At 40.2% G+C, this 25,810-nt stretch overlaps 2 protein-coding genes across 2 annotated transcripts in view; one reads left to right on the top strand and one right to left on the bottom strand.

The window, feature by feature from the left end:
* fmn2b (formin 2b) overlaps window positions 1-21,294 on the bottom strand; it is a 53,028-nt gene extending 31,734 nt beyond the window's left edge. Inside the window, exons 1-8 of the mRNA XM_085360331.1 lie at window positions 19,691-21,294; window positions 17,519-17,769; window positions 14,652-14,830; window positions 13,028-13,178; window positions 9,335-9,384; window positions 6,563-7,512; window positions 5,892-6,036; window positions 255-342 (exon numbers count right to left, since the gene is read on the bottom strand). Coding sequence (XP_085216457.1) covers window positions 255-342; window positions 5,892-6,036; window positions 6,563-7,512; window positions 9,335-9,384; window positions 13,028-13,178; window positions 14,652-14,830; window positions 17,519-17,769; window positions 19,691-21,291 — 3,415 coding nt within the window. The 5' untranslated portion in view covers window positions 21,292-21,294. The remainder of the gene's footprint in view (window positions 1-254; window positions 343-5,891; window positions 6,037-6,562; window positions 7,513-9,334; window positions 9,385-13,027; window positions 13,179-14,651; window positions 14,831-17,518; window positions 17,770-19,690) is intronic.
* A 1,609-nt stretch (window positions 21,295-22,903) lies between these two features.
* LOC146626125 (uncharacterized) lies at window positions 22,904-25,530 on the top strand. The gene is made up of 2 exons (XM_085360330.1): window positions 22,904-22,993; window positions 23,674-25,530. The coding sequence occupies exons 1-2, from the start codon at window positions 22,904-22,906 to the stop codon at window positions 25,528-25,530; spliced, it is 1,947 nt and encodes a 648-aa protein (XP_085216456.1).
* Window positions 25,531-25,810: the final 280 nt, after the last annotated feature.

Raw genomic sequence — 25,810 nt, 5'->3', positions numbered from 1 at the left:
CAAAAAACTAGCAACTAAATTGAAGCACGTTGAGCCTAAGAAGCAAAAAGGCTAAAAGAAAACTGTTCCTGCTACCTGATGCCTGGAAAGGTTATCTGGAAAATCATTTAAAACCTGCATACCACACTAAAAAAAATTTCTAGATTGTTTTCTAAATCTAAATTGTTATAGGAATTAGACAGTAAATGAACCCAATATACAATGGCTAATTGCATTATTTGAATTAACACTGCCCAATCAACTGTGGAACTCACCATGGTGGATATCTTTCATGTCAAGGTGCAGAGATGACATGAGGATTCCTACAGCCTGAGAACGCTTATTGTTTAGGAGCTTAACAACCTAAAACAAAAATAAAACAGGAAAATCAGACAGGTTAGATGCTTTCATAGGAAGTGGAGTGTAACGTAATGTACTATATCTATACTATATAATCTAAGAATAAATTGAAAGAATTATTAAAAGCTCCAGAAGAGAAGGCGTTTGGAAAGGGAGGGGGATGAGTGTGTATGAGTGTGTATGAGTGTATGTGTATGCATGTGTGTGTCCTGAGTTTAGGTGAGAGAGTGTCCTTCGCCCTGCCAGGCTAAGTAAACAGTCTTCCAGCCAACCCAGGTGGCCTTGCATAGGGGAGGAACAGTCTAAACACCGTCTGTTCTCAGGGTGACAATTTGTTTTGTTTGCCTTGAGACCACAGCTGGCGCCGATATACAGGGTGGGCCATTGCTATGGATACACCGTAATAAAATGGGAATGGTAGGTGATATTAAAGTCCTGTTTGTGGCACATTAGCATATGTGAGGGGGCAAACTCCTCAAGATGGGTGGTGACCATGGTGGCCATTTAGAAGTCAGCCATCTTGGATACAACTTTTGTTTCGTCAATAGGAAGAGGGTCATGTAACACATCAAACTTATTGGTAATGTCACAAGAAAAACAATGGTGTGCTTGGTTTCAACGTAACTTTATTCTTTCATGACTTATTTACAAGTTTCTGACCACTTATAAAATGTGTTCAATGTGCTGCCCATTGTGTTGGATTGTCAATGCAACCCTCTTCTCCCACTCTTCACACACTGATAGCAACACCGCAGGAGAAATGCCAGCACAGGCATCCAGTATCCGTAGTTTCAGGTGCTGCACATCTCGTATCTTCACACCATAGACAATTGTCTTCAGATGACCCCAAAGATAAAAGTCTAAGGGGGTCAGATCGGGAGACCTTAGGGGCCATTCAACTGGCCCACGACGACCAATCCACTTTCCAGGAAACTATTCATCTAGGAATGCTCGGACCTGGCACCCATAATGTGGTGGTGCACCATCTTGCTGGAAAAACTCAGGGAACGTGCCAGCTTCAGTGCATAAAGAGGGAAACACATCATCATGTAGCAATTTCAAATATCCAGTGGCCTTGAGGTTCCCATTGATGAAGAATGGACCCACTATCGTTGTACCCCATAAACAGTTTTGGAGGGATCCATTTAATGTGGGTTAGTGTCAGACCAATAGCGGTGGTTTTGGTTGTTAACGTCACCATTCACATAAAAGTTTGCCTCATCACTGAACAAAATCTTCTGCCTGAACTGAGGGTCCTGTTCCAATTTTTGTTTTGCCATTCTGCAAATTCTGTGCGCCGATCTGGGTCATCCTCGTTGAGATGCTGCAGTAGCTGGAGTTTGTAAGGGTGCCATTTGTGAGTAGCTAATATCCGCCGAAGGGATGTTCGACTAATGCCACTCTCCAGTGACATGCGGTGAGTGCTACGCTGTGGGCTCTTGCTGAATGAAGCTAGGACAGCCACTGATGTTTCTTCATTAGTGACAGTTTTCTTGCGTCCACATTTTGGCAAATCCAACACTGAACCAGTTTCACGAAACTTAGCAAGCAGTTTGCTAACTGTAGCATGGAAGATGGGTGGTCTCGTAGGGTTACTGCGTTCACCAGATATCAACACAATTTCGATCCGCTCCTCACGTGTTAACCTCTTCGACATGTCAATGGCTGTGAACAAAGAGAAACTTGTAAATAACTCATGAAAGAATAAAGTTACGTTGAAACCAAGCACACCATTGTTTTTCTTGTGACATTACCAATAAGTTTGATGTGTCACATGGCCCTCTTCCTATTGAAAAAACAAAAGTTGTATCCAAGATGGCCAACTTCTAAATGGCCACCATGGTCACCACCCATCTTGAGGAGTTTGCCCCCTCACATATACTAATGTGCAACAAACAGGACTTTAATATTACCAACCATTCCCATGTTATTACGGTGTATCCATATAAATGGCCCACCCTGTAGTAGCCACATGAAATGATGGTGGTATTCCTTTATTGCGAACAACTGCATGTCAATTTCACAGTCGATCAAGCAGTCCGACACTGGTCTCTCAATCTCCCGTTGGAGAGCCGTGAGCTTCTCCGAGATGTTATCCATTTTTTGCTCAGAGATCTTAGTCTGAGTGCTCACGCTAGCCTCAAGCTTCTCCAAGATCTTATCCGGGCTGCGTTTAATGAGCCCATTTTGAGAAGTCACGACTCGTCCGATCGCTTCAGTCACAGCGGGCAGCCTTGTGGGCTTTTGAACAGCCCATTCCGCTTTCTTTAATCTTCGATAAGCCAGGGCCAAGCCAGCTCCAATCAGCAAGAACCCTGTTATCATGATTCCGAAAAGGTAGATGTCTTCAATGTCCTCGATTGATAGTCCCGCCAGGCACACGTCCCTCCAGTTATGCCACCGGCCCATCGTGTATCAGGCAGGGGACGTCCCTCCAGGACACTCAGGCTCACCCGAGCCCCGGCTTCTCGTTGAGAAGAGTGTGTCAATTGCATTCAGGGACCAGTTGATCAAATCCATAATTCCTCTTTTAGGTTTTAGAGAACAGAATGTGAGAGTGTTTCAGGGCAACAGTAGAAAAGTAGGTGAGGCTAGACAAGGACACGAGAAGCCGGGAAAGGGAGAGGAGGAGAAAAGTGCGACCGCCTTCATCGAGAGACAGAGAAAGAGGGACTTCTGGATGTCAGCCACTTCCTCTATCTGCAGCTCGGACGTCACCCAGACAAGGTCTGCATCAGGTGTTGAGGAACCAGGACATACTGATGAAAAGTGGAACAAGACAGCATAAGTGGGCAAGAGATGAAAATAGTGTACTGTTGGAATATCATCATGACTCCCACCCGAGGTTGGGTACCAAGCCCCAAGTGCAATGGAATAAGGATCAATGAGTGCAAGAAGAACTGACCTGAAAGATAAGATCCCTACCCTGCTGGGATAATAAGCTGGCCAAAGGAGGAGATAGAATCCACTGACATTAAGACAAAGAAGCTCCTGACCATGCTTGGAGGGTTTCACCCCAAGTCCAGCACCCTGAGGCTGTATGTTAAGTAGAAGGAAGGAGGCTGGGGACTAGTGAGGGTCAGCACCACGGTCCAGGATGAAACAAAGAACACGAGTACATCAGGAAGATGGCCACAACCAACCACGTGCTCAGTGAATACCTTAGGCAGCAGAAACCCAAGAAAGAAGATGAGCAAGAGGAGGAACCATCAATGAAGGACAGGCCCCTGCATGGTATGTACCACCGGCAGTCGCTGACATCCAGAACCAGTGGCTGGACTGAAAGAAAGCACAGAGGCACTAACCATGGCAGCACAGGAACAAGCTCTAAGTAAAAGATCCATAAAGGCTGGGGTCCATCACACCAGGCAAGATACCAGGTGCAGGCTGTGGAAATAAGCCCCTGAGAGAATCCAGCAGATAACAACAGCAGGGGACAGTAGAATGTCATAACCAAGTGACTGGCACAAATTACACATGGCCACACTGAATATGGCCTGCAAGTACTAAGGTCAAAATGGGACACGGGACAAAATCACCAAGCTAAGAAACTGTGAGTGTGTGTGTGTCTAAAAACGATGTGCCGGGAGTCTGCTGTTCTCGCCGGCTCTAGTGACCCTTGACCTCCCAGCTAGCTATCGAGCTGGTGGGTAACAGACGTCTCCGAAAACGTTGGAGCACTTTTGCAAATATGTGATGTCTTGATAAACCAAACAGATATTTGAAGTTTGCACAGCTACATTCTCACCTGAAAATATGTTAAAGTTTATTTTGTGACCCAGAAACAGTAATAAGAGTAATATTAAAACTAAGTAGCTGCCACCATTGTTGGAAACTGGACTTGGCCAGGCTGCACTATGAATTCTGGGATAGGTTGGGCCACGAAGGATACACCCGACCCATCCTTCAAATCCAGGGAAAGGAAGGATGCATTTGTCGGCCACATTTGGAGCAACCTTCTAATTAGGACTGCCTTCGTTGCCTGGCTGTGACATAATCAGCCTTCAAATGTGGCCTCCGAAGGATGCAACCTAGGTTTTGGGACATAGCTGTTGTTTCAGAGTTTTACGTTAAGTGGTTAGGTTTGTTTACATTTGGCTTCCAGATGCTGCACAGATTCAGAATTTTTTTACCACCACTCAACACCACTGATCGGCACAATAGAATCTAGACTTTACTTTTGTATATTCTGTTCACTCTGTCAGCTGTTTAATGACTGCTGCTGATTTATGAAACATGCCCACATTATTCTGTGATAGTAACAGTTTAACGTGGGCAGCTGCCTGCTTAATATAATGTAACATTGCTGCAATATTCTCCACAAAACAAGCAAATATACTTTGTTTCCTTAGCTCACAGCTTCTGGACATTGTGTTTAACCTCAGATCGACTTATCTGAATAAAAATTGACAAATGGAAATGCCTTAAAAGGAGTTAAGTGTTAAGTCAGAATTTTTGTACTGTGTACCCTGCCTCCATCTGACAGCAGCACCCTGTTCCGCTTTAAGTGGAATTTATGGTCGGGCAGAGAGAGCATGTTTGCTCTCTGCTCCACTCCAGGGCCTGCCCATTTACCAGCAGTGAGCTCTGTTGTCAGACAGAGGCAGTGTACACGGTATGTTTTTCAGCTAATGACTGTGTGAAAGATAATATAGATATAAACATTTTCTACACTCATTGGTTGCAACCATTGTCCGTGAGCCAACCGCAAAGGGCAACAAAGTTATAACATCCAAAGAGCTGAAGTGAAAACAAGTGTTTAAAAAAAGAAAAGTGTGCACTCCAGCCAAGGTCTGTGCTTTTCATGATTTTTTTTTTTTTGAGCTTTCCCTGTTCCCAGTGAACTCTGCTATTGCTCCCCTTTCTATTCTGGCCCACTTGTCAACCAATCAAATTTTGGCTGTCGCATACATCATCCGATTCCAACTGTGGTTACTTTTTAGAAATAAAAGACAAAATTAGATTTTAGTACTTTAAAATAGTATTTTGTTAATACTGATACTTCAATATCTTGATGCTGAAATCTTAGTTGGGCCAACAGTGTAGTGACAACAAGAGCTGTGGACTATAATGTACATTAGGGGTTAAAGTGAGCCAAATATTGGATCTGGTGCATTTATGTTACATTATATCAAGGATAGCAGACATTAGTTTAAATTCAAGGTGATAATGCTGATCAGATTCAGTCACTTTGTTCTACCTTTTATAGTAGCTGATGGGGTGGAAATCAGCCATATAGCTCTCTGTTTAAAACCTAATGAATTCACTAGGCAACACAGGTCATTAAATCCCCTTACAAATATGTGACCTAACAGGATTTCTAAGATGTACAAATTGTAGAACACAGTGTAAACTATGAAGTGATAAGATAGTTTCAAATTTAGTGAAATACAATGTTTTTGTTGTTTTTTTAAAGATGCGTTTCAAAAACACTATAATATGGCTTAAGTGAGTTATTGCATGTTTCTGGATTATGTACGTTTAGATTCATCTGAAGACGAGGGAGCACGTTTTTCAGCTCAGAGGATTTAAAATGTAATTAAACACAACACCTGTTTAGCCTTGGATTTGGTTATGGTGTCAGACAGTGGCTGCTTCTTCTCCTTCACGGCTGTTTTCGAGAACAATTCCACAAACTCTTGAAAGTCTACGTTGGGCTCCTCAATTGTTTCCCACACAAGTGAAGATGACATGTCCCTGAGAAACACAAAACAGCACCACTTATTATGTCAATGAAGCACTTTGTTTGATGTGTTTTGAACAGTGAAATATAAAGCAAGAACATTGTTGTGAGCATTTTGATCATGAAATAGTGAGTCATGATCCGGGAATACAGAAGTTGTGCTTGATCACAGGCTTGGTCATGTAGTAACAGGGTTGTCACAATAACTTTGTTGATAGCATATGTGCAGTTGAAAATTAACTCTTTATACTATGTCAATATAGCGCATAGCTTTGGTCTTTTCATGAGTTGGCAATTAAAACACCATCATCATCATATTGTTGAGATAATGATGTCTAAGAATGTCTTTACCAGAATAAAAAAAAAACCCAAAACATAATGATAATGTATCATAATGATTTTTTCATCATTATAACACAGTTAGGCCCATAAGTATTTGGACAATTGACCATTTCTTTGTAATTCTGCCTGGGTATAGCAATCAACATGTATTAATGTCACAAAACATATGGACCTAAATGTACATGTTACTTTCTTTACTTCTTGGTGTGGAGCTGGATCCTGGTCCAATAGAGAGGCTTCATGGGTCTTGGTGGCTCTAACAAGGCCTTTCTGGGTGGTTTCTCTTGTGTCAGACCCAGAGAATATAAGCCCAGTGGCAGTGGAGGAGGCAGGGAGCCAAGAGCTCCTGGAAGAGCTGGGGGAACACAGATGTTTCCTGGTGGAGGTGGAGGAGGCGGAGGAGGAGGCACACAAGCTTGAGGTGGAGGTGGGCCTTTAACTCCTGGTAATGGAGGAGGAGGAGGGGGAGGAGGTGGAACCATGCCACGAGTAAGGGGTGGGACTAGGGCAGGAGGAGGAGGTGGGGGTGCAGCAAGACCATGAGGGAGAGGTGGAGGTAAGGGAGGAGGTGGGGGTGGAGCCAGACAACCAGGGAGAGGTGGAGGAACTCCTAAACCTGGTGGAAGAGGGGGTGGAGGAGGTGGAGGAGGTGGGACTATTTCTGGTAATGGTGGAGGAGGAGGTGCTACAGTCTGCCCTGAATAAGGAGGGCAGACTCCACTTTCACTTCCCCCTAGAAGTGGGGGTGGAGGAGCAGGAGGCTGTAGCTGACACGAACACAGGTACCCATCATGACTGGGGGGAGGCTCCAGGAATCTGTCGACTCTGTCTGGCTCACTACAAGGCACTTTGAACTTTGAACTGTCATCCATTGGTGATGTCTGCACAGACTTTGCCTCCAAGCCTCCAACAGAGAAGGCCTCAGTCTGAAGATGAGCATCGCACACACCCCTTAGTAGGTCCTCTTCTCCTCCACATTCCCTGTCTGTGGTGGAGGTGGTGACTTTCATACTGTCCTTGTCCACCAGAGGGGGCAGTCGCTCCAGCTCAGCAATCTTAGTCCTGAGATCTTCTATGGTTTGTTCCAGTTGCTGGATGACATTAACATGTTTTTCCTTCAGTTTTATTGAAGGAAAAACACATTCTTCCTGTAGAAAATGCAAAACCATAAATTATTCCAGAATTTAAAAAAAAAAATCATTAGTAAAACTAAAATTAGTATGGATTTTCTTTCATATTTATTACATATAAAGTGAAATAGTTAATGACTTTTTTATTGTAATTTTTATTTAATTGTTGTTCATAGGCTTAAAATGGGGGTGACTGTAGCTCAGGAGGTAGAGCATGTCATTTATTGATCAAAAGGTTGGTGGTTCGATCACTGGCTGCCAAATATCCTTGGGCAAGGTACTAACCCCAGTTGCTCTCCGATGCATTCATCAGAGACTGAATGTGTATGAATGTTAGGTAAAAACATTGAAGAAAGTTAATGTGGCATGTTGTATAAAGTGCTTTGAGTGCTCCCGAAGAGTAGAAAACATGAATAAGTCCATTTACCTATTTTAAATCTGGCATATAGTGTATGAAAATCCAACATTTCAAATTATTAAAATAATTCCTACAGGCAATCAAAAAAGTATTTACTGTACGATGCAAAGTTTTTGTTTTATAAGCCACCATCAAAATTAAAACAAGAAAAGGTTTAAATGTTTAACTTATATGTAATGCATATAGAGGTTATTAAAGTTTACCTTTAGTATAACATTTTTTTAACACTTAAACAACTTATTACATAGTAAGATATAGGGGAAGCCAGGAATCGAACCACCAACCTTCCAATCAGTAGATGACCTGAGCTACAGCCACCCCAAGTGGACATGACTTTGATTTTTACTGCACTAAAGAACGAGAGATGGTAAAGTTGAAAGGGCATCCAGGACAGAAACAGCAGCTACACAGAGAGCATTTTAACAGTAAGCTGGCCAGAGGGCAAGTTAATGCCAAGCTTCTTTTTTTAAACAAGGTTTTAGTGAAATATCTTTGTGAGAGCATCAAAGACATTATTCTAATATGCATTCCATTTTGGATATGTGTATATAAGCCCCAGATATTTGGATAACCTGGGCATATTTTTGCCGTCTGGTATTTGAAATTTTTTTCTCTTCATGAAGTTAAGTTTGTTATTGTGTGGGCTTCACTGCATATTTTTTGCCCCATTAATATCCCATTATTATCACCTCCATTTCCTCTGACAAGTACATTTTCAAAATGTACTTTGAAGTACTTGATGTACTAGTCAATTAAATTTAATTCCATAGCGTTTTTCCATTCTTCATGTCTTGTGAAAAAACGTTCTTAATTATGAAAAAACAGAAGTCTGCGTTGCTGAATTTGAACTCTTTTAACTGTTCAAATGATTTAATGCTTTTATTGTCATGAAACTGGTATAATGTATTGTTTGAACATGGTTATCGAACCCCATTTAGTTAATTATGTCTTAGTCAATCACTTATTAACATGATCAAGTAAACCATGATTAACTAAACAGGGTTTAGATAATTTATGTCTCTCACACTGCACCACATTTAAAAAAACGTACAATCCAAATCTCTTTGCATGTGTTTCGTTGTACATATACAATGACAATAAAGGGTTATTCTATTCTATTCTATTCTATTCTATTCTATTCTATTCTATATGTGACAGTATATGCATTACATTATGACACTGTAAAACATTTACTTTTACGTACTTTGTGATGATCTTAATTACGTGTTATTTTTTATATTATGACTATAGTAATGGCATTGATGTTTTTAAGCTCAAATTTGTAATGCTCTCTAAATTCTCTTAGAGCTGTTCTTGCATTACTTATAAACCAAAACTAATTTTGGATCATGTTGGAGTTGGAAAATCAAACAGCGTAGCCTTTAGTTCTTAATTTGAAAGAAAGAAAGAAAAGTGACTGACCTCTTTGTTTACATGTTGCTGCCTCAAACCCATGATATCTGCATGGAGCTCTGGACAAACAAACACACATAGGTCAGTGCAATACACAACAGAGGCAACCTAAGAACAAATGTGTCCAAATATCTATGGATCTAATTATATCTGTTTGAGTCAATCAGCTGCATGTTATTTATTTTTGTACAATAGTGATATAATACCAGTATTTTGTTTGTTTGTTAACTGCTTTTATTAGTTTTTATTTATATGTGCATTTTGGAGCATTTTCATTTAATCAGTTTGTCTTTCATTCAGTTTAGTTAAATTCTAATATTTTATTAGTCTGTTAATTGCCGCTAAGTACAAAGCAGTATCTGTTTCTGTGAATACAATTTGACAACGACGTTTGTTAACGTTAAAACCTAAAAGTTTGAAAATGCAGTAAATCAAGAAACTTGTGCAGGACAACCAGAATACACCTGACAGCAACTCTGAATCCTTTTTTAATCATTGGATTTCATATTCTACAAGCATGTTTTGAGTTTTCAAACATTACAAACATTTTTCAGAATGACATTGCCTGAGCTCTTTTCCTGGCATAACTCTTCAAGTTTCACCAAAGCAGGTCATCTGCCTCCATTTCTCGCCATCTCTAGTATTCTGTTTTGTTACACAAATCCTTCACATTTTCTTCATATCTTTTTTCACTATATCCATGAATCTTCTCTGTGATCTTTCTCTTTTCCTTCTGCTTGACAGCTCCATATTTATACATATGCATTTATGCATCCTTTATCTAGTATATTCAGTACTCCTCTTCTGCACATGTCCAACCCATCTCAGCCTTGCCTCTCTAACTTTGTCTTCAAAGCACTAAACTTGGTCCCTCTCATTCACACACATGCAGTCTGTCTTGCTTCTAGTGATTCTCATTCCTCTTCTCTCCAGAGCATTTTCCCACCTCTCCACGCTCTCTTACACCTGCTCTCAAATCTCACTACAGATCACAAGTAAGTAAAGTTTATTTTTATTAAGTGTTTTTCCGTATACAGGCAATCACAAAACGCTGTACACAAAGGCTAAAATAACCAAAATGTTTGGCACCAAAATACACAATATAGACAATACAAAAGTTTAAGATTAAAAAATTGTCAATCAACAGAAGGCTTGTTTAAACAGATTTTTTTTGACTGCTCTTTAAAAGATTCCACAGAGTCAACCAAACGTAGCTGTGGTGGTAGACTGTTCCACAGCCTCCACACACTGATGATCCCCTTTTGTCTTCAGTCATGTTCGGGGAACAAACTCTGTGAGCAGAGACAACAAGCAGCTTGGCCATAAATGGGGCTTGGCCATTTAGTGATCCGTATGTTCAAACAAGGATTTGAAAACACATTCTAAAATCTATTGAGAGCCAATGTAAAGAATATAAAATAGAAATAATGTGAGCACTCTTGCTAGAAGGTGTAAGCAGTCTGGCCGCTGCATTTTGTATAGCTTGGAGGCGAGAAAGAGATGATTTGTCCAAATAAACAGGGCGTTACCATAATTTAAACACAACACAAATGCATGAATAATTTTTTTCCAGTTCAGCTGAGGAGACCATTTTTCACAGTTTAGAAATTTTTCTTAAATAAAAGAAACAGGAACGAGACAGAGATTTGACATGTGAGTCAAGGCCCTGAGAAGAATCTAATATTACTCCAAGATCTCGAATGTTTGGCTTAGCAGAAGGACAGAAAGAAGCAAGAACCTGACTGGTTTTAGAATGTAGTTCAAGAGGAGCTGTGATCATGGTCTCAGTCTTGCTTGTGTTTAAAACAAGGTAACTGCTAGAAAGCCCAGTAGAAACCTGAGTTAAGCACTGGACTAGGTTGGAAAACCTATCCAGCTGATGAGGCTTAAAGGAGACACGCAGCTGAATGCCATCGGCATAGAAATTATAAGAAATGTCACTAAAAGATTGAATAAAGCCAGCTAAAGGAAGCATGTAGAAAGAAAATAATGATGGACCCAAAACTGAACCCTGTGGAACCCCGCAGGTTAAGGGGGCAATGTCAGAGGAGAAGCTGTCAGTCCTAGCAGAAAAGGTCCTGTCTGATAAGAAGGAAAAAAAAACAGTCTAAGGCACAGCCAGTTATACTCGCCAAAATCTTCAGCCTGTTAAGTAGCTGATCGATGGTATCGAAGGCTGAGATTCCCTGCATCAGAAGCCATTAATAGATCATTATAGACCCTTAAGAGAGCAGTCTCAGTGGAGTGCTGCTTTTGAAAGTCAGACTGAAAAGGGTAAGCAGTCTGTAATCTGCATAGTAAGGACCTGAACTGATTTTCTGCAATTTATTCTAGTAATTTGCTTATAAATGGTCATTTTAAATAGGCCGATAATAGTAGAGCTGGGATCTAGATTCTGTTTTTTCAATAGAGGAGTTACCTCGGCATGTTTAATATGTCTAAGGAGCATCATGAGGATTTCATTTTACCTACAGTATTACTGTAATTAAGTCATTGAGTCTGATTGGAGAAAAAGAAGTAAATGACCCAGACACCAAGGGCCATCTTCATAAGGGAAGGCACTTAAGGAGAATTTGGATCTCGAGTCCATCACCTTATTTACAAAGTGATTGAGAAACGTGTCTTGATGCATTCTCAGTCATCCAGGTAAGTAAATCTCCAAAAGTTGATCCTGTTCATCTGGACGTTTCTCCCACTGAAAACGCTACGTCCAGATGAACAGAATCAACTTTTGGAGACTGAGAAAAGTATCATCAGAAAGTAACACAGCATGCTGAGATGGAGGAGAAACAATACTATTAATAGTCTCAAATAGTACTTGGATTATTCTTATGATGATTTATACGTTTATTGAAATAAGAGGATCTAGCCTCTTTCACTGACTCATTATATAAGTGAAGAAGTTCTTTGAAGTGTTCACGATGAACAATCAGACCAGTGGACCAGTGAATAAACACAGTGGACCAGACGGTCTGCTTTTCGGCAGGAACGTCAAAGACCACAAGTTTGATCATTTAACCAAGGTGTGCAGGAACTAACAGAGCAATGCCTAGTTTTGAAAGGAGCAACCTGACTGAGAATGACTAGTTATTGGTCAGTAAAAGAGTTAAGAAGGAGCTTGACATTGTCAGAAGAAGTTTTACAATTAAAAAGGGAAGAAAACTTAGAAATCATAGCGTCATCAATAAAGTGCCTGCGCTCAACAAAACCTTGGGGAAGAGACTCAAATGTCCAACCTCACATACTTTTCTGCCACTCTTGGCTTACATCATATTCTTACATCATAATCATCTTCTGAGTAATAGCTTTTGTGAAGCAAAAAGCCAGAAATGAATAAACACGAAGAAAGTGTAAAATGTTTATATGCATTTTTATATAAGCGAGATGACAAGATTGGTATCTTTCACATGTTTGTGTGTTAGCCTACCAAATCATAAAGATTGTAAAACAATCAAAAGTGTAAAGCTTACTTCGCAAAAAGTAAGAGTAAGAGTTTTTAAAAATTGTAATATACAGAATTCAATCCAGCTGTAACAAAAGGGTTAGTTTGTTTCAGTGTTTGGTATAACCTTATGGTAATAATGTGTTTTTGTTTGTTTATATAGAGCCAGGACCACAGAATAAACACTGTATCAGTTTTAGGGCATGCACAAACCACCAACAAGAACTACAGATTAGACTACAGAGCAGTGCTATTCTTACCTGATTGTGCAGATTGAAGTCCATTCCTGTTATCTCCACCTGGTTTGGCTTGAGGCCAAGGGCCTTTAATCTGAATTGGTTGTTTCCCCTCACAGAGATCCAAAGAGTGTGGTGGCTGGTTGACAGCTGCCCATGTGTAAAGCTGGTCGTGCTAAGTAAACATATTTTTTTTTTAAAAACAGTTACAGTTGCACTTATCCTCATTTCACAAATAAATCTCCACATTTGGAAATGTCAATCATAAATACTCGTTTTTAGAGAGCTGTGCAACTCCAGTCTTGTGTACAAAGTCCAGTCAAACAGCAGTCACAGTTACAGCTTAGAAATCACAAAATTTGTTTTCCTTTTCTTGTTCATGAGTTGATCCTGTGTGGAACACTTAGTACCTTTGTGCATTATGCTTTCTGTTTATTCTTAAAACATGTTTGCTTGTTCATATTAAAACCAGTATTACTGGTGACCCTAATTGTAAGGACAACAACAAGTCCAGCTTAACTAACTCATCATTTGCTATATAGTATACTTAGTACAGACAGTACAGTTTTCTTAAAAATCACAAATTTTACACGCTCTTCAGTACCATTTCATTAAAAGTAACGTTTTGCAGCTGTTTTCATTGAGTTTGACCATTTCTATGCCAGAAGTCAGTGCAGCTGGATGAACTTTGTCTCTGTTTTTAATCAGCGAAAATCACTGAGCACAGAAGATTCAAACAAGAGGCTGTTCTTCATTTCTTTCGCATTCCCTTTGATACAGTTAAAAAATATTCAGGTTGAATAAACAACAGTGGCACAGTCTCTATGCTATTCATCAAATATGCAGGTGCATCAGGTTGCCTTTGTACTTGTTAATGTTGTTGGCATCAGCTACACAATGGACCTAGAGCGAGCACAACAGAGCCAGCAGTGCACGGGCAGGAATGCATTTCTTACTTGGAAATTCCGACACCACTTAAAGAAGCAAGGAATGGGCGGAATCTGACCCTTCAATGCAAACTCTGTTTGCCAGCAACCAAGCTGCTCTTAAAAGAACCCAACCTTAACAAACATCTGGAAGTAATTTCTTTTTAAAAACTAACGTTAGCCTACTGCAAATACCTTGGTAGCTACCTGGGTTATGTGTCACTTCAGTGTCTTCCATGTACTATTGCTGTGTGATTTATTACTATTACTGAAGGCTACTCACCACCGAGCTAACACTGTTAGCTGGCGTTACCTGAGGTTAGTTCATAGACTGCAGACCGTTAGACTTGATGAATAGCATTAACAACCTGCTAGCTGCAAATTGTCATGTGCAGTTCAGTAATAGTAATAAATCACACAGCAATAGTACATTCATGTGAGAAGCATGACAATATATTAAGCAATCCAAAGTATTCAGAATACGTTACTCTCATTGGGTAACCCAACAGAATACGTTACAAACCACATTTTGGGGCATTTATTCTGTGATATGTAGTGGAATACAAGTTTAAAGTAACCTTCCCAACATTGTCTATCATTTAATATAATGATAGTGCCAACATATGCCCTTTTTCATCTGAAATAGCCTCCCATAAAATATGACAATGAAAATAATTCACTGCTAACATGAGAAGATAGGGGTGTGGTGTAAAACTACATACATCGAACTTGGGTGATGCGGTGGAGGTGATGTGGGTAGTGCTTCCCCCCAGCTGTTCTCTGAAGCAGTCTGTGAATGGCAGCAGGAGGCCCATTGCTAAGATCCTAGAGCAGAGCCTCTCAGCCTCCTCTGGCTCATCCGCTTGCTGTTGCAAGAACAGCTTCTCCAGAAGAGTTCGACCTGGACATCAGGGAGAAAACAGAAAAACAGAATTTTTTGTGGGACGTACAGTGGCACAAAGATTCGTATCAGGCTACCATAATGTGCACTGGCTACCTACTCCTTCTAATCCTTAGGATGGGCGAAACGCAGAGATGGATCAAAAGGGATATTTTAACTGAAACTGTTCACTGATCAATTGTGTACAACTCCCGGCAAAAATCGCCATATTTGTCGGATGGTCTTTCAGTTTTGTTTTGTTTTGTTTTTTTACTTTATTTTTGTTATATAGCAGAATATTTAGATTTTTGTGACGTGTACCTCACAAACTTTTGTATATAACAGGATATTTTTAAAATGGTTTAAAATGGAGCACTGTAACAAAAAATAATTTCCCCCAGGGATCAATAAAGTATTCTGATTCTGATTCTGATTCTGATTCTGATTTTCCAGATTAAGTCGAAGAAAAATATGTATTCACTTACTGTTCAGCAAAAAAGTGGAATTATCATTTTAAAAAATCACAATTATTATGATACCTTTTCCACCTCCTGGCTCAGCTTTTTCACTAATAAAACCAACCTGGTTCCACGTTTCTCAGCTAGTAGCTGACATCAGCTTTGCTGCGTGGAGCTTTGTCATGGAGTCTTCACTTCACCTTCTTTAAAAAGATATGTGTTTTTTAAAGAAGTGGTTTGACACTCTCATCGACAAAATCTATTATTATCCTGAAAAATGACATCATCATCACCAAACCCATGTTCTGAATTTACTGATGTGATGACAGCATAATTTTGACTAGCGCATATTTGTGACTCAACAATGGCACTCAGCAGTCTACTTTTCCTTTGAATTTTTTGAATGTCAATAGAATTTTATTCAGTGTAATTCTTACAGATCTGTCACAAACACTGACATCTCTGTCTACACATTTTTGTTTGGATGGTTTGTGGGGTTGTTTGTGGACTTTCTATTTTCTTTGAGTTTTCTCTCCTGGTGCTTTGAGATCTTCCATCTAGCCAAACATTTTCCTTTTACAATGTCTGTTGTTTGTTTCCATCCATCCATTGATATTCTTCTGTTTACACAATTAAGGGTTGTGGGAAACTGGACAGCTCACCAGTCTGTCACAAACATGTTTTGTATTGTGAACCAGAATGACGTTTTTCACATTTTAGTATGAGGCTGCCATATTAAAGCAAAGTACCTTCATGTACCACAACTGCTACAGCACCTTACTGAGGTTACTGAGACATTACCCACTATGTCCAATGGTCCTGAGTCGTTGCCCAGATGCTGCTGATGTTTTGGACTTTGTAGTTTTTTGATTCATTGCTGAGTTTTTACCTTTTTTTACCATATATTTTCCTTAGTGCAGTTAGTCTTGTTTTCACTTTCTGGTTGTGATTAGTTTATTTCTTGTTCTGTCTTTATTTGTGAGTTATCCTATATTAAGTTGTGTCTGTGTTTCCCTGTTTGGTTATCACATATCACTCCCTGTTTTATTTGGATAGTTATTTTTACCTTTTGCCTTGCTTTTAGTTTTACTTCACCCTTGTCTCGTCTTCTGATTCAGTGTGTCTTGTTTTCTCTAGCTGTTTCCACTGCCTTATAGAGGTGGGAATCACCAGATACCCCATCATCTGATAAGATACAATACCACTGCATTACAATCAGTGTATTACAATAACATATGTAAATGATAAATGGCCTGCATTTGTATAGCGCTTTTCTAGTCATTAAGGACCCCAAAGCGCTTTACACTACATTCAGTCATCTACACATTCACACACAGGTGATGGCAGCTACATTGTAGCCACAGCCACCCTGGGGCGCACTGACAGAGGCGAGGCTGCCGGACACTGGCACCACCGGGCCCTCTGACCACCACCAGTAGGCAAACATGGGGTTAGTATCTTGCCCAAGGATATTTGGCATGCAGCTAGGAGGCAGCCTGGGATCGAACCACTGACCTTCTGATTAGTGGCTGACCTACTCTGCCACCTGAGCTACAGCCATGTATTGTGGGATATCACCTATTATGTCTTCACAGTTAAGCATTCTCAATATCAGTTTTATCCAATAATATAAAGTGGCATGCCAGCACTGTCAGTAAAGCCTGAATAAATGTTGTTAGATATGAAGTCAGTCTGCTCTCCAAAAGTTGATCCTGTTCATCTGGACGTAGCGTTTTGGGGAAACCTGCAGTCAGCTGAGACTGAAGAAGTCACCTGGATGAGTGATGAAACGTTTCTCCCACAAAACGCTACGTCCAGATGAACACAATCAACTTTTGGAGATTTACTTTCCTGGATGATTGAGAATGCATCAAGATCTGATTTGCCAGTCATGAGATGTATTTATCTCAGAACTGCCACTGAAAATTTGGTTATGATTTGCCTGTCAGATTTGATCCAAATGTAGCCCAATAAGGAGTCTGTTTGCTTCATAATATTGCCATAAAGTTCCCAGTTGCATCAGCAGCACCTCACTAGCACAAGCAGCAAGCAGAGCCATCTGGCCTTTACTGATGTCAAACAGCTTGACAGAAGTTCATATAGAGTTTTTTTTAAACTCTTTAAATATTCCCAGAGTGATATAGGGACCTGATATAGGACCTTGCATATAGTATTAACCCTTTTGACTAAGTAACAAGTTAAATAATTCCTGCTTACACCCACACATGTCCACACACTGTTTAATACTCACCTGTAAAGACATCCTGAAAACCACAAGTAGATACTTGTCCACATGAAAATCTTCTCGTTCCACAGATGGGCTGGCTGCCTCCTCCTGTGTGGCCCCCCAAATATTCTCCTGAGCTCAGTAAGCCACCTCCATCTTCCTCCTTGCCTCTCAATCGCCTGTCTAGTTCCTCTGTCCAGTCAGCTGAGCGACTCAAAGGGCTAGCAAGGCTTCTGGAGCGTTTTCTGCGCACCTGCCAACCTTCAGCCATCATCCTGTAACATTTATGTTCCCGGTTAGCTTAGCTTTGCAAGTGCATTTCTTGCAATGTGTTTACAGTTAGTTTTACTTTTCCACAGTTTTCTGATTTCTTCCATTTTAGGCAAACTGACAGAGCCTTCATCCTCTCCATAGATAAAGTGCTCAACTAAACATTAAAACGCATGTTTACGGCTTAGTACAAAAGCGTTTAGCCTCTGTGGACCATTTCCTTCTTGTAGACACAGTGAGATCATCCAAAATATCACAGAAAGATGATTTGCATCCAATAATCAGTGAACACATTAAACTACTGTATTACTTCACAATCGTTTGTTGAGAAAAATGTTATTACAGAAACACTCAGATGTTTGTGTAATAATGTAATGTTCATCTTGAGTTTAGCCATGAGTTCAGGAATTGACATGAAATTCTTACATATGTCAGTAACAACTCATCCAATCTATACATGCAAAGAGAAATCAAACCATAGAGTTCCATAAATTATCTGCAATACTGAAAAATGACCCAAAGAAAAACTATTAAATACATGAAGAAAGAGAGTGTGGAAAAAGGCACAGAAGGTTACATTACACCAGCTAAACTCTATGAGTGATTAAAAAGCAAGTCTGCCACTTAGTGCAAATTAATACGAGTGAGTTAGATCCAGACTAGACAGTGGAGTGAAAAGAATCATCATAAGAGTTCTCCAAGTGCCAAGCATCACTTGTGGAGCGCTAAGGTGCAATTGTTTTAGAAAACAATAAGCAATGCACTCAACTGCCATGACAGGCATTGCTCACCATGCAAGACTCAATTACTGAAGAAAAAGCATGTTTAAGCACTTTAAAGTTTGCTTAACAACATTTAGACGAGTGGAATACTGGGAGAACTCTTTAGATGCCATAATACACAACATGTTTGAGGGTCAAATATGCTGCATATCACCCCAAAAAACCACCAACAGTGAAGTTTGGAGGGGGGAACATCATGGTGTGGGGCTGTTTTTCAGCATACCACACTGGCACGTTTCATATAATTAAGGAAGGATGAATGGAAATATGTACCAAGATATTCTTGACCAAAACCTGTTGCCATCTACCAGGATAATGAAGATGAAATGAGGGTGCACATTTCAACAAGACAGAGAAGAAAACAAGAAAACCAAACGTTTCAGAGAAAGAAAAGAAAATGGCTAGAATCCTGCTGACCTGAATCCAACTGAAAAGAACTAAAGCTCTGAGTTCATAGAAGGGTCCCATCGAGCACTCAAAATTTGAAGACTGTTTGTGTGGGCCGAAATCACACTTGAGCAATGAATTTCCTCCATGCAACTGTACAAAAGTCCTTGTTAGTGATGACAAAGTATTAAAACGTTTTCAGTGTGTTCAATACTTTTTTTCCTGAGTCATTTCTCATTATTATAAATACCCTAATTTATGCACAACTATGGTTTGATTTCATTGCATGTGTGAATTGGATGGGTTGTTACCAACATCTGGTGAGAATTTCATGTCAATAGCACCTTTAGAAATATATATTTTTTTAGAATACTGACGACGTATACAGTACTTATTTTAAACACTAAATACGTCCTTGATCTAGTGGTTTGCTTACAGTCTAGCAGATCTCTCATTATTAATGCCTTTTACTACAAGAAAATTGCTCAGTGCCACTTTGCCACAAACCTATGTTTCTAAAACAATGAAAATAACAGCGAAAATGTTGAGATTATTCTTGAAAATAAGAGAAATTATGAAAACGAAAAGAATATAGTCTGTTTTAATCCACGTGGGGCTAAGATTTGAGTTTTTTGTATGTGCTAAATAGGCTAATCTTGTTAGATGTTACGTTTTAAATTAGGTCTCATATGATCATTTTGACATTACAGTGCTTTAAAATTCTAGAACCAGTATCAGCCATGCAAACAACCAGTACCTGTGAAAGTTATGGTGAGCTCTGCGTGGGGAGAGGGGGCTATGAGATGGTGAGTGCCCTGGGGAACTGAGCTGTCTTGTAGTGGTTTTGATGTAGGACGGGAAGATGGGAGGGTAAGGTTTCACCACAGGACTAGAGCAGGTGGCGGGGTGGGCAGACTTGAGGAGGCGTTTGGCCAATGTGGGGCTCTCCTGAGGAAGTAGTGGGCTAAAGCAGGCGCTGCTCCTCCTAAACTGCTGGTTGGAGGGGGAAGCCTTGGTGCTGGTAGAGGGGCTGGGTTCAGAGTCAGCACTTAAGCAGTCCTCAAGAGACTCAGCGCTGGTACCTGAGCCTAAGTGAATCTCACCTTCTTCAAATACAGTTCTTGAACTCAGTCCCTCTAGTGGCTCAGGACTTCTATGGTTGTCGTCTGGCAGTGGAAGACTGAGATTAGCATCCATCTCAAGCTCCCTCACCTGCTCCTGCTGGGTTTCAGCACTTGCTCCCTCCTCTTCCCCTGTGATTTTCCCAGTGCTGTCAAATGTAAAATCGTGGAAACTGTTACCAACAGTTGTCATGGTCACCGGGCAGACTGTTGCCCCCCCTTCAGTAGCTATGGAAATATCTGTGTGAGGGCGCTGCTGAAGCAAAGCATGCTGGTCTTTTGTGCCTGTGGAAACACAAAGAGCAGCTTCTCTTTGCCCCTGCCCCTTTAGCTCCAGATGCCTGTCCTCATTCTTCTCAATAACCTCTGCGTTGAAGGGGCTATTCTGTGTGGGAAGTGGCTCGTTTTGCTTGACAGAGCCAATAATAGATCCTCCCTCCAGGAATGACAAGGCATCAGACCCCAGCTCTAATTCTGGGGTCAGGTCAAGCACCTCAGGAGGAGTTAATTTAACTACCCCATTACTCTGTTTCCTCCTATCCTTTCCTTCCCCCCAAATTAGATTCCTTCCTCCCCCTCCTTGTGTTTCCACAATTGAGGTAACCCCCCCATGCTGCTGTTGCTGGAGCCTTATAGCGAGCTGGATATCCGCAAGCAAATCCTCATGGTCAGCTGCTGAGTGGAAACTGTAGATATCAGTGTCTGATCCTGAGCTCCCTCCCTTCTGCCCTCCATCTTCTGCAGGAGAGTTTGCGGTCGATGCTTTCTGCTGCATCTCATGCTTCTCGTCTCTCTCATCTCCATCATCCCTTTTCCCCTGCTTCTTTCTCTTCTCAGGAAAGGCAGCCTCAGTGTCCGACTGCCCCAGCTCATCTGCAGACAGATCAGGTGTTTTTGTGCTGTCCAGCTCATCGTGCTGAGATGCTAAAACATCCTCTTTTGAGCCTTTCACTGATGAACACACGTCTCCTTTTCCTTTAAGGTTACCCTTTCGCTTCCGGATGGAGAAAACAGAAGACTTGGACTCTGATTTATTTTTATTTTTTAGTCCTGTGCCGTTCGTCACTCCCCTTCCTCCTGCACTGCCTGTTCCTTTACCTCCATGTTTACCATGGAGTTTCTTTCCTCCTTTTTTTACGTCCCCTCCTCCCTCTCTCCATCCTTCATCTAGCGATGGGTAGCTTCCGTTGCTTGATGCTGCTGCTGCTTTCTTTTGCTTTGTCTCTTGGTTACCCATGTTGATGGAGCAAGAAAGCTCGATGACTAGCTGCCGCTTCCTCAGGTCATGCCTAGAAGAGCTTCTAGGACAATATTTAGATGCTCAATTTCAAGCTTCTTGCCCAATTTGTGGATGCACGTCTGGTGAAGGAGGAGCCGCTGCTGCGGCTGCTGCTGCTATTGATGATTGTTCTTTTAAGCTCTCCTGTGTGACGATCTTCCTTGTTGTTTTCCGGTGACGAAGGCTCGCGTGGCAGTGATGTTGACACTGATGCAGAGTAGACATATGGCTCCCTCTTCTTCCACCCCTTTCTCACTCTGTGTTACCCTCCCCCTCATCTCCATCTGCTGAAAGGAATGACGCAGGCACTGTGTGCTCAGTAGAGTGCTTTTTTGTGAGGTAGACTGGGAGAAATGGAAAGACTGGGATGGAGGCACAAATCTTTCAGGACCTGGGAAGAATAAAGGTGCTGCTGGTAGCTCACACACTGTGCAGCTGGGGATAGGTTATAAGGGCCTTCATGTTGGTCTTTGAACTAAAAACCAACATGAAGGATAGATTTTTCTTAATAAAAAAAACAGTTATTAAAATATCTGTCAGAAATAGTCAAAGCTGAATAAGATTACAGTTTATAAGCTGAAATGGATCATATTCTGTGTGGTTCAGACCATATAAATATATTGTCTCATAGCAGTTAGCCCCACTAACTATAATGTCAATGTAAAAAAGAGCTTGCAAATGAAAAGGAAGATTGTGTTTAAAATGTGTAGTGGCAGAAAAAAAGGTTCTTTCATTCAGTTGATGAGCTGAACTGAGACTTTTAACTTACTATAACAGAAAAACTTGAAAATAGAGACGACTCTGAAAGGACTTAATCAGATTTAAACCTGTGCATCTGTGAATACTTTCAGCCTCAAATGCACTTGAATTATCCATTCAAAGAGAGTTGTTCACAGTGGAAACACATGGGCTCTTTAATGACTCTTCTTTGTGAAACATCTTTAGCAAGCAAGCAATTTATTTATATAGCACTTTCAGAACAACACAGCTGAACACAAAGTGCTGTACACTTGGCATGCCACAAATGATACATGAATAAGTTTAAAAAAGGAGAGAGAGATTTACTCAAAATAAATAAATAAAATAAATAAAAACTTAAAATAATACAATTAGCACAAAATAAAAAGTATGCAATGATAATTAGAATTAAAAACAATAAAATGAGCACAATAGATTAAGAACAATAAAATCAATAAAATCAGGGTCATACTACAGAAGCGTAGAGCTGCCACCCAGGCAAAAGAAAAATACAAGTGTATCACGTTATAACGTGAAAAGTTTATTGTTCTAACAAGATACTTTTCCTGTTTGTACAATATACTATCATGTTTGTACAATATACTTTTCACGTTTGAACAACATAATATCACGTTATTACAATATACATAATTATCACGTTCGTACAATATGAATATTATATTGTACGAACGTAAAAAAAATACCATTACAATAACATTTTTTATTGTAAGAACGTAAAACGTGTTGCGTTCGGAAACCCAAATCCATGGTAGTTGTGGAGAGCTCACGCTCTTCAGAACTGGCACTTAACTTTGAATGCCCTGCTTTCAACATGGACACAAACACTGATAGCCCACTTCTGAGATTTCTTCGGAATCGTGGTGTACCTGAGGACTGTCTCTTACGAATGCTACAAGAACACGTAAGCGCTCTCTTGAGGGGGAAACTTGTAAAACTCGCTTTTTACGAAGTTACAGCGTCTAAAAATGTGACATATTGCTAAGTTAGCAACCACAGCGGTTTTCGCTTCTCTCGCTTTGACTGCGTAAGGACGTAACGGTAGGCTGCATTGGTGTGGATCTATATGGAATGGAGAATGTAAAACAAATTAACCCGCTGTATAAAACTGGGTCGTTGTATGACCACATGTTACTACTTAACCCGTATGCAGATTCCAGGTTTCTTAAATATATCGCTATATTATGTGATGCACAATGTTTCCTTGTTTATCTAAAAACAAATGAATTAAACTTTGTTTATATTGATATTTGGCTTCAATTAAAAAAAAACAGTGAGTTCAACCCTTTGTGCTCTGTGCAACTGAAAGATACGTGAATACTAATTTACTTTTTCAAAGGTGGGCGTTGTATATACTGTAATATTTCTATTAATAACATGTTAGAGAATCTCATTAATGTTGCTGGCATAGAGAGAGGAAAAGAATAAATGCTAAATATTGATGGCTGCCACTAAAATAATAACAGACAATTATCAAAACACATGTTAAATGTACATACATTTTTTTAGTGAGGTACCTCATGTGGTGTGGCAGCAGGTATACCTTGTACTTCTGTATAGTAATAAATATCTCTGTTATTACAGATTGATGTCACAGTGATTGATTTCATGGATGACAAGACCCTGTCTGGTTACATCCCAACATATGGTGACCGGATAGCTGCCAGACGGTTCTGCTTGGAAAACAGTGGTGCAAGTACTAAGGAATCAAGAAAAAACTCATTGCTCGAAAAATTAAAGGAAAAGATGGGAATCAATGAAAATGAGAAGAAACCTGATCATGAGGAGGCATTTGTTTCTAAGAGAAAAAGAACATATGCAAAAAACAACAAATGGGCTGAGAAAAAGACTCGAAAAATTGAGTTAGGGTGGATCCATGAAGGTAAGCAAGTGAGAAAGCGCAGAGGAGGAGGAACAAGGACCTTTGATGTGCCCAAAGACTCCAAAAAAGCTGACATATTACAGTATGCTAAAGATCTTTTCTTTCCAAGTGGAAAAAGCAAATTTGGAAGATGGGAGGTGTTCAGTCATGACATATTAGACTATCAGGAAGAGGCCGTATTTGATGAAGATGTCACAGTTGGAGAACTCTATTCAGCACTTAAAATGGGAATGTTGAGATTTTACTTGTGCACAAGAAGATTTTCCAATGATGAAAATGGAGATGAAGAAGCTTCTCACACTGTTGTGATCTCATCATCAGAATCTAGGAATGCTGATGAAGATGTATTATTAGACACATCTGAGGTAATGATTGGACCCTACCTTGGAGAGCCTCTGCCTTGTCAACTTGATGACACTGTAATAGATGAACCATTCCTGCAGTTTGAGGAAGATGATCTGGTCATCACATCCATTACACTTCCTCCAACAAACACAGCAGTCAGTAGTCCAGATACATCTATAAGCAATGAAGCAATAAGCTCTGCAGGATCATATGATGTTGTCTGTGTTACCACCAAACTTCACAGGGTTACTATTCTGGAGGAGATGATCAGCCAGTTCAAAGATCCAGCACTCCTCATACACCCTCTAAAATACACCTACATTGATGAAAAAGGAGCTGATGCAGACGGTGTATCAAGAGATGTGTATGCTGCATTTTGGTCAGAGTTTGTGGACAACACAGCTGAAGGAGAGGAGTTCAGAGTGCCATCACTGTCTCCTAAATGGCAAGAAGAAGAGTGGAAATCCATGGGTAGAATTTTACTGAAGGGATTTCAAGACCATGGATATTTCCCTTGTCGCCTTGCTCCTGTTTTCACAGTGGCACTCATCTTCGGTGAGAATCAAGTATCAGATGATCTGCTGTTTGAAAGTCTTCTCTTTTACCTAAGTCAATCAGATAGGGATCTGATAACAAGGGCACTAAAAGAAGATCTTTCAGATGAAGACAGGGATGAAGTGCTGGATCTCATGGATCGCCTGGATGTATCAGTGCTTCCAACCAAAGAGAACTTAAAAGGCCTTCTTCTGAAAGTCGCACACAAACAATTAATCCAAAAACCAGCATATGCCGCAGAGAAAATGTCCTTAGTTGCAAGCTACTTCCTAAAAGAAGCTTTTCAAAGCCCACAAGATGTCCTACAAATGTATGAGGATAAAAAGCCAAAAACGAGAAAGCTTTTGAAGTTGCTTACTGCCTCTCCCACCACTCAAGCAGAGAAGCAGAGCTTCAGATTTCTGCACCAGTACATCAGAGGACTTGATGATACAGGGCTCAGAAGGATGTTCAGGTTTCTTACTGGGTCAGATGTCATCTGTGTTGACAAGGTTGAGGTACTGTTCACGCCTGTGGATGGACTGGCACGACGACCTGTGGCACACACATGCGGCCCTCTTCTGGAACTACCATGGACATACACGTCCTACCCAGAACTACGAAATGAACTGGACAATGTTTTGGCTGCTAAAAGCTCTTATGAGTTCAGCATAGCTTGATTAAAGTCCATCATGTTTAAACCAAAGAATGAAAGGTTTGCACTAACAATGACTGGCTATGAAGCTCTAAAGTTTGTTAAACCCAAAAACAGGGAACACATCATTGTATAAAAAAAGAAAGAGCTTAAATTTCAGGGAAGTGTTTTATTTCATATTTGAATTTATTTTCAAAAATTGTGGATAACATCAATTTGTTTCCACCATGAAAAATGTAAATTTCAGTTTAAATTTTCATACTTAAAAGTTTTACTAGTTTAAATGTTAACTAATTATGTTTAAT

This window comes from Diplotaxodon limnothrissa, linkage group LG8 (genome assembly GCF_057381915.1).
Source record: "Diplotaxodon limnothrissa isolate DT_005_m linkage group LG8, D_limnothrissa_male_GT1.1, whole genome shotgun sequence".
NCBI lineage: Eukaryota > Metazoa > Chordata > Actinopteri > Cichliformes > Cichlidae > Diplotaxodon > Diplotaxodon limnothrissa.
This window is presented reverse-complemented; position numbering and strand designations above follow the sequence as displayed.

What these genes read in the sequence shown, in the direction of transcription:
- LOC146626125 (XM_085360330.1), top strand. Translation starts at nt 22,904, where the DNA reads ATGGACACAAACACTGATAGCCCACTTCTGAGATTTCTTCGGAATCGT. An exon ending in TACGAATGCTACAAGAACAC is followed by an intron (nt 22,994 to 23,673) that starts GTAAGCGCTCTC and finishes CTGTTATTACAG; the next exon opens with ATTGATGTCACAGTGATTGA.